Source organism: Sylvia atricapilla, chromosome 1 (genome assembly GCF_009819655.1).
Source record: "Sylvia atricapilla isolate bSylAtr1 chromosome 1, bSylAtr1.pri, whole genome shotgun sequence".
Classification (NCBI taxonomy): Eukaryota; Metazoa; Chordata; class Aves; order Passeriformes; family Sylviidae; genus Sylvia; species Sylvia atricapilla.
In genome coordinates, this window is record NC_089140.1 from 25669507 (window position 1) to 25684284 (window position 14778).

Sequence of the window (14778 nt, forward strand, 5' to 3'; positions counted from 1 at the left end):
CTAAAGATCCTTCAGCTATATTCAGAGACCTCTGCTGCCAGAGAAAAACTGGAATGATAGGCAGTTTCAGCTTGATAGCCATTTAGTTTTAAATTTTTGTCTCACATGTCTAGAGCAGCTAACTATAAACTAGCAACTCTCAACATTTAGAATTTTTTTAACGCACTTTTCCTTTGCTATATTCACATCTATGGTTTCAATAACTAGATAGAAATTTCCTTCATTTCTTTTAAATTCACATCACCTTGTTTCCTTTTGGTCCTGGGTTACCTTTCTCCCCTTTGCTGCCAGCACTGCCCTGAAACAAAGCAGGAAAAAGTCATTATCATTGTGAGGATAAAATTCTCCAGCTTGTCTAAGATTATATTTTAGTCCAAAATCATTCTGGAATATGCTTTGGTAGAAATCCCCACTGATTCAAATATGGTATGTGTGACACAATATTAATTTAGCTAAATTCACTCTGGTATTATAAGGTATCTACAATTTTTTTTAAACAATATTCACTGATAAATAAATTTTCTACAGAGCATCTGAAAAATCTAATCAGGAGGGCATTACAGAAAACAAACACAGTTTTTTCTTCCAATTTCTCAATTAACCTCCACTGTCTCATCTTCTCTGCTTGGAAAAAAACTGCACAGAACAGTTTAAGGTCAATATTCAGCGGCCCTAAGGAAAAAATTACTGCACCATTTTGTATTACTCTTTGGAGGATCATAATGGTGGAGACTAGAAAGTCTAGTGTATGCACATCTGTATAACTGGCTACATCTAATAATTTTGGATAAAATAACTTTAAAATTCTTGGATTCAAAATTTCAAATTGCAAACAGAAGTTCTGGTGCACATTATCCGGATCCACATTATCCACAAGGATTGAATGATAGACCCTGATGTTATAACCTGCTAATGGTATGGTTGACCCATTAGAGTCTAGGGAGAAAGACAAAAACCTCTGAATGTACCTCGCTTGTCTATGGGGGAATTATTAAAGACAGAAAAATGATCAGAGAGGTCACCCACTGTCTGAACTCACACTTTCCTGTTCCTTACTAGAGCCGAGAAATATGTACTGAAGTGTCAGAAGAAAAAAAGAGTGTTGGAGGCAGAGTTTTATGCCTTTGCTCATATATCCGTTACTCTCAGACTTTTGAATCTTTCCCCCTTCGAAAAATAGAAGTCAGTGATGGGTGAAAACCTTTGTCTAATGGCCCTTTCCTTCCCCATTGCAGGATTCAAGAATAACTTTTTTTTATTTGGGCTCCAAAATAATCTATTTATCCACAGTGTTTTATTACCCAATAATAGAAACACAGTTTCAAGATAGTGCCTGACTGTTGATAGATCTTTTTCTGAGCTCTTTTAACAGTGGCTCTTCACCACCATGATATGCCACAATAAATCAATCTTTTTGTAGTACATGCACAGCTAATGTCTTATTTTTTTCACAGCTCACATAGTAACCAATTAAAGTACTGTGCAGTATTGATCTTGATTAAAATTCAAAATCTTGAGCCTACTCAAATAAATGCATACTTACTGAATCACCTTTGTCTCCTTTTACTCCCTTTTCACACTCGCAGGTCTTCCGCACACACTACAAGGTTAATAGAAAGATAAAGGAGAATGTTTTTCAAATATATTATTTTAAATGTTTAAAGGAAAAAAAATTGATTTTGCCTAGCCACAGATTAAATAACATAATAGTGAAATAATATGAAATTAATGATGTTCTATTATTTTTTTCATATAATAAACATTAAACTTCCATACAGAGCAACCAAAATCTGTTACTTGATTTATTTATAACAAAAATAAATGTCTTACCATAGTGACTGCAGTAATCACTGTAAGTAATCACAGTAATAATAAATGTTTAAGATAGCATGTATATAATACACAGTATTGTAAAACCTTACATAAATTTTGAACCATTTAAAAATTGTTATGGTTTTCAAATAAGCCCACAAATGAATTTGCAATTCTTGCATTACACCTATTCCACTCTTGTAGGAAGAATTCTTTACATTAGTGAGTGTTGATTCTACTCATTAATGAATGAGCTAACAGCATAGATTTCTCAGTAGAAAGGACAGAAGAAATGCAGAGAAGTAAAAATAAAAGTAATCGTGCTCAGAATATTTAACCAGAGATGGAAGGTTGATTAATCCTCAAGTACTGTTGCATTATAGAAGAAGCAGACTTTGGGAAGTCTAGTGCCAGTAAGAGTAATCAAACACAAAGCTCAAAAACCATACCTGCTTCTGTAGCAAGGCTTCCTGAAAATAAAACAAAAATATCACTTTCATATAGATATTATTTAATTTAACAGAGTACTAATTTTTTCTCTCTAGTTTATAGAATCTCCAAGGTGAATGGTAGAGATGACAAATACCTTCATCCTTCATTCCTTCCTCAAAAGGAAAGAACCAATCTGTGGAACTACTCATACAGAAATGAGTTCTTGGTAGGAAGAGAGGGCTATTCCACATGATATGAAGTGATCAGACAACACATGAGAATTAATGGGAGAGCTAAACAGACAGTGTTAAGGCATAGTCCTAACAACAGGGACTGTGAAAAGACTTACTAATCAGTAAGCAGGGCCTCCTTTGGAAGGCCCTAGAATCAGAATATATAGGAGAAGACTCAATGATTATGCATGAGATCAAGCTAGCCTCTAAAGTATTTTCATACGTTCAAAGGCACCCTGTGTGCTGGGAAATGTGATCGGTTCAGCTCAACTACTATTATCCAAGCACACAACTCCTTGAAGAGCTACTGGCAGAAGGAGGTTCCATCTGCCCTGACGCCTGCTGTGGCAGAAAAGGCACCACAAAACCCTCTGCACTGTCTTCAGGGCTCACCTAATCAAAATTAAATTAAATCTGCCAAGGATAGACACGTGACAAGATTAACATCAGCATAACTTACCAGTTCCAATGCTGTATCAACTACCAGGTTCTGATCATCCAAGCACAGGATGTGTTTAGAGAACGAATCGCCAGATATCATGCGTAATTTTTTTTCTTGGACTGTTTTTTCAGAAAGGCCAATGGTAATAAAATGTATTCCAAGACTTCTTGCTGTTGAGGCTATACCCTGGACATCAGGGCTGTTTGGATGATCCACACCATCAGTCATCAAAAAAGCCACTTTCACACTTCTCTTACGACTTTCAGTTTTAAACAGCTGAGTGGCATTTGAAACCGCATAATACAAATAAGTGCCATGGCCAATAAAGTCCAGAGAACTGATTGTCTCCTTAAAATTCTGGACATTTTTCCAGGCTGTAAAGGGATGCTCAATGCTGACTGTGCTGCTGAACTGCATACTTGCTAGTTTGACACTATACATGTTAGACTTAACTGGCTTCATCTGGAAAATGCTGTCAGTTATGTTTTGAACAAAATTCTTCTGTAAATCAAACAAACGATTTTTGGCACTTTCTGAACTGTCCAAGATAAAGAGTATATCAATGAGACACGTATCACCTGTAAGGGAACAAGAAAGTTAAATCTATGAATGATGGGAACACCTGCACAACAGATTTCAGATAATTCTCTCCAAAAATAATTTTCCCAACTGTCTTCCCACTGTAAAATTCTAAGGATAAATTTCACTGTAAAAATCCAAGAAATTCTAATGAAAACAGTTGAGTTAGGGTCTTGATGGGATTGTCTTAGTATTTTAGTTGATTTTGTATAGAAAATTTACTGCATGCAATTTCAAACAAAAAATCAGGCTTCTTATACTTTCTCTTAAGAGATATGCATATCGATTAAAATCATTGACCAAACTGGAATCCATGTCTAAGTAGTCAAAAAGTATTTTCCAGACCTCATAATCGAAACAAATCACATTTTACATATTTACATGCAAGTTATTAATTACTAAAAAATTATGCTAAAATGCATGGATCCATGCAACACAGTCAATCAGAAAGTTTAAGAAAATGGTTTTACCTTCATCTTTTGGCATAGGAGTGTAAATATTCTTTCCTTTCCTTCTGTTTTGCCCATATACTATCTGATTTGTTAACATAGACAGAAGTACAAAGCAAAAGAAAAAAAAAATTTTCCTCATAGTGACTTTCATCCCAAAAATAGACTTTTCCTTCCTGTTAAAAGTAAAAAGCCACCTGTGAATACCTCATTAATAGAAGCAAATAAACAAATACAGACACTTTAAATACATATTTATGGGAAGCTTAGTTCTAGAGAAAATATATATTATAAAAAGTCACTGCGTAGGTAATTTAAACACAGTAACCAGCCCTACCTCAGCTGAAGCTCACATGGATAGTAGAACCTGTTTATTACAGAAGAAATATGAGTATAACACTGCCTTTTCTTTCTTAACAAAAAGTCTGGAGCATCAGTATTAACAACTCATTCTTCTAAGAAACAGTGGCTTACTAATGAAATTCAATACATGAATTTATGATTAATATCACATGGATGTTACAGAATATGTGCAGTATTTTTCATAAAGATATTCTATTATAATGACAATATACTGATAAAATGAAAATTAAAATGTTTAAATGAGCTATTCAACATATTTTTAGAGAATACTGAACTAAATTAAATACTGAACTAAAACTGATTTACACAAAAAAGCCTGTGATTTAAAAAGTTAGTTTTAAATATCAATAACAATGAAGACAATATAAATATAAATATAAATATATTGAAATATATTTCAAATATAAAATAATTTCTAAATCTTCTTTTCAAGTCCATCAAGCAATTACATATACAGAAACTGTAAATGCAGTCCTCTAAAGCTAGAGAGGAAATAACAAAGTCCCTTACCTTTGAAGGCATCCAGAAAGCAAACTGTGGATTAAAGAAGTTTTCAGTGTAGAAAATATGTTCTGTAGGTCATAATGGAAAATATGTTTTGCTTACCAAAATAAAGCAATCTACAAATTATTAGCCTATTCACTTGTAAATGGCTCTACCTTGCATATAGATATTTTATCTTTTATTGCTGCTGTTCAGTTGGCCAAAGTTTAAATGAAGACAACTGGGCACTTGGCCAGGGCTGAGCAAGAGACCAAGCCATTTTATTAAAGGGACAGTGTCTGGGAGCACAAGTGTTTTCCCGCTTAAAGTAACTGTATTTTTCCATTAAAAAACTCCACTTTACCCTTTACATCTTTACCCTTCACTCTGCCAATCACATGTCTTCAGCTTGTCTGTGTGAATGTTGTAGCACTGGCTAGATCATAAATGTGAGAACAGTACAACATCACTTGCAGGCTAGAACTGAAGTCTGACCTGATGGTTTGAGAGTCTGCAAGAACTGCAGGACTCAAAGGTGGCAACTGCATTAGCAATTACAATAATAAAAGACAATCTGAAAAAAAAAATTATTCTTGAGCTGGTTTCCTCAGAAATTCTTCCTGCTTTTTAAATTCTCTGAGGGGTCAGACACAGACAGGGTATCTAAAAGGTGGACATGCAGGCAGCTTCCAGAATGTTGAATGGAAATTATATTTGCTCTATCTACCGGTAGACTTCAGAGTAAAATTGTGTTATCACAGTGTTAAGTAAAAAATGGGGTGAGAGAAGCATGCCAGTGATAAGCCTCAAGGAACTGTAACATCCCCTGAGGGAGTTAAGTGCAAATGCTCAGCAGAAGGTAGCAGACATACTCTATACAGGCACTGCCCCTGACATCCCTCAGCATCTTGGTCACAGGGCAGAATCACAGAATATCCTGAGTTGTTGGGGACCCACAAGAATGTAGTCCAACTCCTAGCCCTGCCTAGGCTGACATCGAAAATCAGACCATGTGCTGAAGGAGTTGTCCAAATGTTTCTTAAACTCTTGCTTGGGTGTGACCACTTTCCTGGACACTCTGTTCCAGTGCCTGCTGCTGGCTGCCAGGACACAGTCAACTCATGTTCACCTTGCCATCAACCAGGACCTCTAAGAGCCCTTTCCAGCCTCTTGTTTCCCAGTCTGTCCTTATATCCAAGGTTATCCCGTCCAAGTGCTGAATCTGGGACTTGCCCATGTTAAACTTTATACAAATGGGGATTGCTGAGCCCTCTAATTTGTCAAGGTCTCTCTGCAGAGCCTCAGAGTCAACAGCTCCTCCCAATTTAGTATCATCAGCAAATTTACAGAGTATACCTTATAGACCAGTGTCCCTATAATTTTTGAAAATGTTGAAGAGCACAGGGCCAAAGATAGAGCCTGCATAACCCCATTAGTGACAGGCCACCAGTCTGATGTCAACCCATTCACTATAACCCTGTGACTGACCCCTGAGCCTGCTGTTCACCCATCACATGATGTGTTTATCCAGCTGTGTGATTGGCATTTTTCCAAAAAGATCCTGTGAGAGACAGTATAAAAAACTTTACTGAAATATAAAAAGATAGTATCAACTGGCTTCCGTTGATCAACTAGGTGGGTTACCTTGTCATAAAAGGAAATTACCTTTGACAAGCAAGAGATTTCCCTCATGAAGTCATGCTGGCTGTGCCCAATGAAGACTGTATTGTCCTTCAGGAGTTTTTCACTACTTCCCAGAATAATCTTATCCATAATTTTACAAGGCACTGATGTGAGACTGACAGATCTGTAGTTACCAGTCATCATCTAGCCCTTCTTGAAAATTTGGCCAACAATTTTCCAGACAACATAAACCTCTCCAGATTCCTAGGATCACTGAAAAATCATTGAGTGAGGTCTCACAATGAGTATCCCTTTGAGTATCCTGGGATTAATCCCACCAGGCCCTACAGAATCCAGTTGCAGCAGCAAATACCACACTAGTTCAGGGTTGGCTGGGATATGTTGACTAGGAGCTTCTAAGTGAGCCAAGTACATTAAGCTTTTAAGTAAGTAGAGGACATTTCCTGCTGATTTCATTAAAATGTTGGTGAAAGGGAAAGAATAGGGAGGAAAAGAATAAGGCATAACCGACCAATAAACATAAAGTATCTGTCTTCATTAAGGTCAGTAGAAACATCCTTCATGTAGCCTGGGTGCAAGGTCTCTCTATAGATAGATTAAACACTTCCTCCTAGCACTCACTTTCTGCTTCTCCAAGGTATATCCCTTCATAAAGAACACTGAGCTAGAAATACACCTTTGCAAACACCATTATCTATTTGTGTGTGTTGTGAGCCATGAGTACGATACCATATGTAACTTTAAATAAATTAAAGGGTGAGACAAATACTAAGGAACTCAAAAAGATCTTAGCTCTTAGCAAAGATGGATATAACAGTAAACTGTTTCTGTTGCTGGTTTTGGCTGGGAGTTGATTTTCTACACAGTAGCTGGTATGGGGCTGTTTTGGATTTGTGCTGGAAACAGCACTGATAATTCAGGTATATTTCAGCTGCTGCTGAGTGGTGCTTACACAGGGTCAAGGCCTTTTCTGCTCCTCATCTCACCCCAGCAGGGAGTAGGCTGTGTATGCACAAGGAGTTGGCAGCAGACACAGCCAGGACAGCTGACCCCAGCTGACCCAAGGGATATCTCAGACCACATGCTATCGCTATTAGGATATAAAACTGGAGAAAGCTTGTTTAGGGGGGCCACAGCTCAGGGACAGGCTGGACATAGGCCAGCTGGTGGTGAGCAACTGTTTTAATTTGCAACACTTATTTTTCTTGGGTTTTATTTCTCTTTGCTATTTTACTTTTCACTACAATATTATTGTAGTTGGTTTAAAAAATTAATAGGTTAATTGGTTGAAAAAAATTAATAAACTGTTCTTATCTCAAGCCATGTGTTTTCTTATTTTTACCCTTCCAATTCCGTTCCTCCCATCCTGATGAGGGTGCAGAGTAGGCAAGAGGCTGTGCAGTGCTTAGTTCCTGGCTGGGGTTAAGCCATGACAGTTCGCATATGAGAACTATACCTTTGCCCTACCAGACAGTACCATTCCCACACAGATTTTTCAGTATGTTCATGCTCTGTCAACATGAAATGTATTGAAGGAACATGCTGCTAACAGGAAAAAATCCTACCCACCACCACTGCTCACACTCTTCATCCAGTTCAGGTGAGGAAGGATTTGCTGGCCCAGCAGCTGCAGCCTAATCCTAAAGGACTTCCTTCCTAGAAACCTCTACATCATCTCCTCTCAAATATGTGTCATCTTTATTGAGGCTAATTGTCCTCATTAAATAAATGTTGTCTTCAGTACACACATGGAAAGCAAAGAATTGCAACAGAACACAATATTTTACACTAAATATCTGTTAGTGCTACAAATGATAATTTTTGTTAGCACCCAGCATCTGCTGAATTAGAGACACTGATGATGATCAAACATTTCATTAGCAACAAATTAGTCACACAGATCACTCATACTGTTTACATACTTCTTAGCCTTGTGCATGCTCAGGTCAAGACTGCAAACAGCCTATCAACACCCTATCGCATCAACAGCTATGGGAAAAAAAAGCTTTTTCCAGCAGTTGGCAAGTTTTATCTGCACTATGTGCCAAAACAGAATTGAATGAATGGATTTCCAGATGTGTTCAAATATTTCTCACTTATTTTGAGGATCTGCAAACATTCCTCTCATCTGGCAGAGATTTGAAAATGTTAATACTTATGATTTTTAGACATAACAATTTGACTAGTCAAATATATATGCACCCTGGTAGTTCTTATGCACATGTTGTATTAGGACAGTAATGGGGTCAAGTTCGGTAGTATTTCTCTGACTAGAACATCTGTAAATCTCTTACATGTTGGTCTGTAACTGGTCTCTGGAAACAGCCTAAGCTCTTCTTCACTTCAAGTAAGAATCTTGACAGTTCCACAACAGGATTGTTGATTTACAATTCAGAGCTTTATTTTTCCCCCCTAGTTTTCTTAGTATATATCTTCAAAGCTTTGAATTCACTTAGAAATCAGATTTTGAATGGAAGTAATGACTCCAGATTTACAGCGATGTTTTAACATAAATACTTCCTACAAAGACTTTCAGTGGTCCAATGGCTGCCCTGAACCACATGCTCTGAACCAGTTGCTCAACATATTCAGCTGCAGGACTACTGAATCTGTGTAAATGCACCCATTACATGACCATACTAAAGCTCTAGACTGCAACACAAAGTTTTATCTGTATATCTTATGTTGCTAGTGAATTTCAAGCTAAACAGCCTTTAGTTCCTGCATACATTCTTAGTCATCTCTTTTACTGGAAAAAACAATGTATAGGTTTTGTTCCTAGTACATACCTATTCTCCTTGAATACTTCCTGTTATTCTCATTACTGAAATTTAAAGATGGTAAAGAATAAATAAAAAGAGAGAGTTGACAAAGATGAGAGAGCTTCTGCATGAAGACTGACAAAGTAAATTAAGATTCTGTTCTTGAAAAGTCACAACTGAATGCCAGAGTACATGAATGTAAAATATCAGAGGATTTGAAATATGGCTCGGTTTGTTTAATGGGATCAGTCAAAACTCACTGCCTTAAATTTGTATTTTTTCCCTGGTGTGCTCTTCACTGAATAAGAATGACAATTATTTCTATAAAGAACAGTAGATATTTTGTTCTCTGGCTAGGAGACATCACTAGTAGGAGCAATTTGAAATAAATATTTTAAAATCAGTGTTCCTAGTACTAGATATATCTTGACTCTGTGCTACTGTTGCTCATACACTGTGCAACCTAAGTTGTGACTACATGCCTTCTTAAAACCTGATTGCAGTAAGTGTATGAAAAGGAACACTTAGTTGCTAAATATTTAAGCTATGAAGATATTTATGCTATTTAAATCCTGCCCTCTGGTGTATCTACATGATAATGCATAATGATAGTAATGATAGTACTTCATACTGGGTGACTCATTCAGCATTTAATCATTTATACACACCCGGTAAGGGAGGCAAATGTCTGGGCAAAACATTTGTGCCCTTGTAATAGAAGGTGGAAGCTAAAGACCAAGACACCAAAAGACTAAGATACAACACTTTGAGGAGGGAGGATATGTCCTGGAAGAACCGGGTTTACTCCTTAGCTCCTACCTTGATCCTGAGATTCTAAATACCCATTTCACATATTCCTCTCTTTTAGATACCCAGATTAAGAGCTCCAGTACATCACATGGACCTTCTGAGTACTGCAAAGTTAATGACAGCTTAAAGTGAATGTATTGGCAAAGCAGTATGAACTGTTGAAGTAGAGTTTTAGTTATCAGAGAAGTGAAATTACAGTCTTGTGTCACTTATGTAGCACTGGCCTCAGAAGTGTTTTGCATTAGTAATAAGGCAAAATATCACTTACAAGAAAACAGAGCAGGGATTCACTTTACTTCCTGGCAGTCCCATTCCTGAAATTCCACAGTTTCCATTTGGACCAGGTCACTTTGTTTCCCTAAAAAAGACAAACACATACCCCCCACCCTGCAAAGAGGAAAAAAGAAGAAAAAAAACCCCAAACCAAAAAACAACAATACCTCAACACCAAAACAAAACCCACAAAAACCACAACAGCAGAAAACATACAAAATTCCAATTTAGAATTTTTTGTGTAAATGTTTTACTTCACTAACAGCTTAAAGCAAAGATGGCCAAAAATTTTGCCATTACAGCATCCATTGTGTAGCCATTTTGTGGCTACAAAAAAATTGTCAGTTTGAATGAGGGGTTTGGTCAGGCTGAGCAATGTGGAATATTGTTTAAAACCAGTGTATTTAATTTTCAAATTCTTTAAACAACCCTTTGTAAATTCTCTGTGTTTCTGCTTACAACATACATAGAGATCAAGAGGAATTCTCTCTCTAACAGCCTACAGTGATCAAAACTGAAGAGTTACCTTTTATTTAATGAATTTTCCTAGAAGAATACTAGCTCTAATTTATAAAAAGCCTTGTCCTCTGTCACATATATCCCCTGCTCTACCCTTCTAAAATCAAGGCATTTTCATGGGTTAGCTTTGGACTTTGAACACTCAAACTTTGCGATCCAGGTATTCTCTTAAGGAGCCTGGATACGCTAAGAAGATTAGCTAGGACACTAATTTCTAACCTTCCATGGGTCAGTTTTTCAATCATTAAAATGCAGTAGTATCTTCAAAAGAAAACAAATGTACCTGTGAAATTCTTGCTGTATTTATTTCAATTCCTGTTGCTCACATTTCTAGGCATCCCACTGAATAGTAAGTACAGCAACCACCACAAATGTTAATGGAGTAAGTTTTTCACTCTTATCCAAGCCTATGCAGTTGACAAAGGCCATTCTGCCATCAAAAGAAGAGTCACCTTCCTTACTTAAAAGGCTTTTTTTTGAAATCCTCAATTAATGAATGACCAAGGTGAAAGACCTGGTGGGCCAACTGGACCTATTGGATCCTCTGAACCTTTTTCAGCCTGAAAATATATGGTATTTGAATAAAGTAACTTGCATTATGTTCTTAACATGAAATTGTATAAAATTAAGTGATAATCCCAACATACATAAAGAACAAAAGTATGATCTGTGCAAACAGAAGAATTTTCAGTAGAACACTAAAGCCTGGAGGAAATAGTCTGCAATCCATGCCTACGACTTTGGCAATCATGCTGCTGAATCTGTATAATTTGGAATCTTTTTATAAAGAGATACACATTTTACATAGACTGAGAGGTCTGAATTCCAGCTTCAAACTCCCTGTGCAATGAATACTTTCTTCTCTTAACAAAAATCAGATAAAGCAATACTACCAGGTATGTATCATGGCATGGAGAAGTACAACACTACACCTGAAACAGGCTGCTAGGCTCCATCAAGCTTCTGCAAGTTTAAGTAGTCATAACCCAAACCAGTAGTAATGTTAAAAATAGCAATGACAGAATATATACTTTTTCTTTTTCTGTAAAGGGAGGAGCAGCAGTAGACTTAGGTAACTAAATTAATAATTGACATGTCTTTAAACCCAGTGTTAACATCGCATTGCAATATACAGAGCTCCAGCAGTATTTAGGTGTTTCTGTATTCCTGAAAGGATTTAGCTATTTTCGCTAGTTCCCCTTGGCCAGACAAGCACAACAAATCTCAGAGATTAATATAAACTAAACAAAAAGCCAGCCTTCCAAGAATCAAATATGAAAAAGCATAAGAAAGTTGTAGGGAAAAAAGAGCTTCTAGTAAATATCTTAAAAGATATTAACTAACCTTGGTATACCTTGATCTCTTATGAATTTTAATTTATCTTTTGTTGCAGGCCTCACCAGAGCCATAGCTCTGAAGTCTGTGTACAAGAGAATGCCTTAGTGTGCAGATCTAAAGGTCAGTTTGACCTTGTCATGCTTCATAGAGAAAAACAAGACGATAAATTTTACTTGTATGTGGACAAGAACAAAAGACATAGAACATCTGGAGATGCAAGATCATGAGAAACAGGATGTATGTATACTCGGATATGCTAAATAAATATTGTCCTATCATGAAGTTCCTTACATAAGTAGAGAACTTGTGTATCCAATCAATATGTATGAGACATATATCTTGATCATGTAGAAATGTATAAAAACGATGCTTTTAATAATAAAGTTGAACTAGCCTGCTCGCACTCTGTTCGAGTGTTTGTCAGCTGTTCCTGTTCTCCAGCGTGGGGACTACCTCAATCTTTAAAGAAGAAAATAAGTTCAAAATGGAGCTTTCACTGTATGAAGTCTCCAAATGATTAAAAATTCTTAAAGAACTCATAGATTTGTATGTAGAGCAAACCTGGAATACTCTGCAGAGGAAAGAAAAAATTTATACATCATCCACGAAGAGAAATTGCTGAAAATAGTTTGAGATACAATGACATGAAAGAAATTACTACATGTAAATTTGCATTAGAAATAAGCAGGTCTTACAAAGAATATAACAGGGACTGATCACAGGTGTGGACAATGTCTGAGAGGCAAAAAAAAAGTAGGATTAAAATGAGACTTGATGAAGGTCAAGCTGAATTAGATCCTTAATGATTTGGGGGTTTAAATGTGTAAGTTTATTTAATCAATCTGTTGGGAAAGATGGGACAGGAAGGGCTTATGGATATGATTGTCTGGTAAGAAATACTGGAGATATAGAATCTGTGAGTGAAATAGAGATGAAGGCCAGCTTTGAGATGTAGGCATGTCAGGCAGGAAGATGGTGATTAACTGGAGATAGGTTGAAGGACAGACAACAAAAGGACCCAAGAATGCAGTCCCTCTCCACTCTGCCAAGGCATCAAGGAAAAAGTAGATAAGAAGAGTAGTCTTTAGAGTTTAGAATATAGGGTGATATGATAATTTAGTAGTTCTCATAGGTTGCATGCAAAGTTTGTAGGTTTTTTCATCTTGCATCGGTTGGTCACTGTAAATTAGAACATACAACACAAAAGGAGATATAATGTATTCTAACAAGGTCCTCACTCTCTTACCTCTCCTCTCCTCTCCTCTCCTCTCCTCTCCTCTCCTCTCCTCTCCTCTCCTCTCCTCTCCTCTCCTCTCCTCTCCTCTCCTCTCCTCTCCTCTCCTCTCCTCTCCTCTCCCTGCGCTCTTGCCTCTTCGCTCCTTCTCTTGCCCGCTCTTTCCCTCTGCTTCTTCTACCTCCCTCTCTCCTACCACTCTGACCCCGGCACTCTTCTTACCTCTCTTACCCCTCCTAACTTTTTTACCTCCCTTACCTCATACCCCCCCCTCTCTCTCCCTCTCTCTTTAAGGGCTTCCCTTCAGCCGCGGCAGGTGGCTGAAAGCAGGCCTTCTTTACCCACGACCCTTGCAATAAAACCACGTGTTTCTAGATTATCTCAGGTCTGCAGAGTACCTTGTCCCTGCCGTCCACAGATGTCCCTACACATATCAATTACAAGAAACAATGAAATATAAACCCACTTGCTATGCGATAGTGATTAAGAGATTAATAATCAACTAGGTACCGCTTCAAAACTAAGCAAATATTCTGCATTATTTGTAAATAAAGATGCTGCTATTGGACAAAGATGCAAATATGGAGACAGCTACATGCAAACTGAAAGGGTAAATCAGAGTACGGCAAACAGAAGGAAAGATCCAAAAGTTTAAAAGGTTCAGAAACATTAGAGGAAAGCAGAACCTCACTAATGAAATACTGCTGCAGTATTTTTTTTAAGATCAACATAGGAAATATAATTTCTCTGTGTGTGGTAGAATGCTCAAATATGAAACATCTATGTCCCAACAGTTTGTGTAACACTTCTAGTAAATGTGACACTGTGGTCTCTTGGGTGGCAACATTCTTTTGCACCCTGAACCCCCAAACAGCTCTTATGTTCCTATTTACTTTGTACCTGTCATTGTAGTAACAGCATCTGTTGCTTCAAAATACCATCTTTCATTTTTAAATTTCTCTGAATCTCTCTTGTGCCAAAGACACAGGAAACACCTCTTCTGCAGCTTGTGCATTTGTTAGTACTGTATTTGAACCATCATTAGGACTCCAGAAATAAGTAAGATGTCAGATAGTTAAGGTGCTGATTCCCTGGTACCTGAAAAACTTACTCTTAGAATTGAAGTTAGTTGGTGTGATTATTGTAAGTATTACATACTTTTATAAAAGAAACTCCCATACTTTCCCATGGAAAAATGTTAGGAATACACAAACTGAATTTCATCTTTGTCACAAAAAGAACCACCAGGTGATTATTTGAAACAGATGTTAAAAAGTCACTATGTTGCAATTCAATAGCAGCAGAGGAAATAGAATGATGAAAATGAAACAGATAAGCATGAAAATCCAGGCTGCCAATTTTGCCTTTGATATATGATAGACTAGTTAATCTGAATTATTATTTT

General features: G+C 37.0%; 2 protein-coding genes across 2 annotated transcripts in view; one reads left to right on the plus strand and one right to left on the minus strand.

Moving 5' to 3' along the window:
* Window positions 1-4101, minus strand: part of COL28A1 (collagen type XXVIII alpha 1 chain) — a 54570-nt gene extending 50469 nt beyond the window's left edge. Inside the window, exons 1-5 of the mRNA XM_066318029.1 lie at window positions 3969-4101; window positions 2938-3497; window positions 2262-2282; window positions 1544-1600; window positions 245-298 (exon numbers count right to left, since the gene is read on the minus strand). Of these exons, the coding sequence (XP_066174126.1) occupies window positions 245-298; window positions 1544-1600; window positions 2262-2282; window positions 2938-3497; window positions 3969-4101 (825 nt within the window). The remainder of the gene's footprint in view (window positions 1-244; window positions 299-1543; window positions 1601-2261; window positions 2283-2937; window positions 3498-3968) is intronic.
* C1GALT1 (core 1 synthase, glycoprotein-N-acetylgalactosamine 3-beta-galactosyltransferase 1) overlaps window positions 1-14778 on the plus strand; it is a 238479-nt gene that overhangs the window by 77236 nt on the left and 146465 nt on the right. The window lies entirely within an intron of this gene.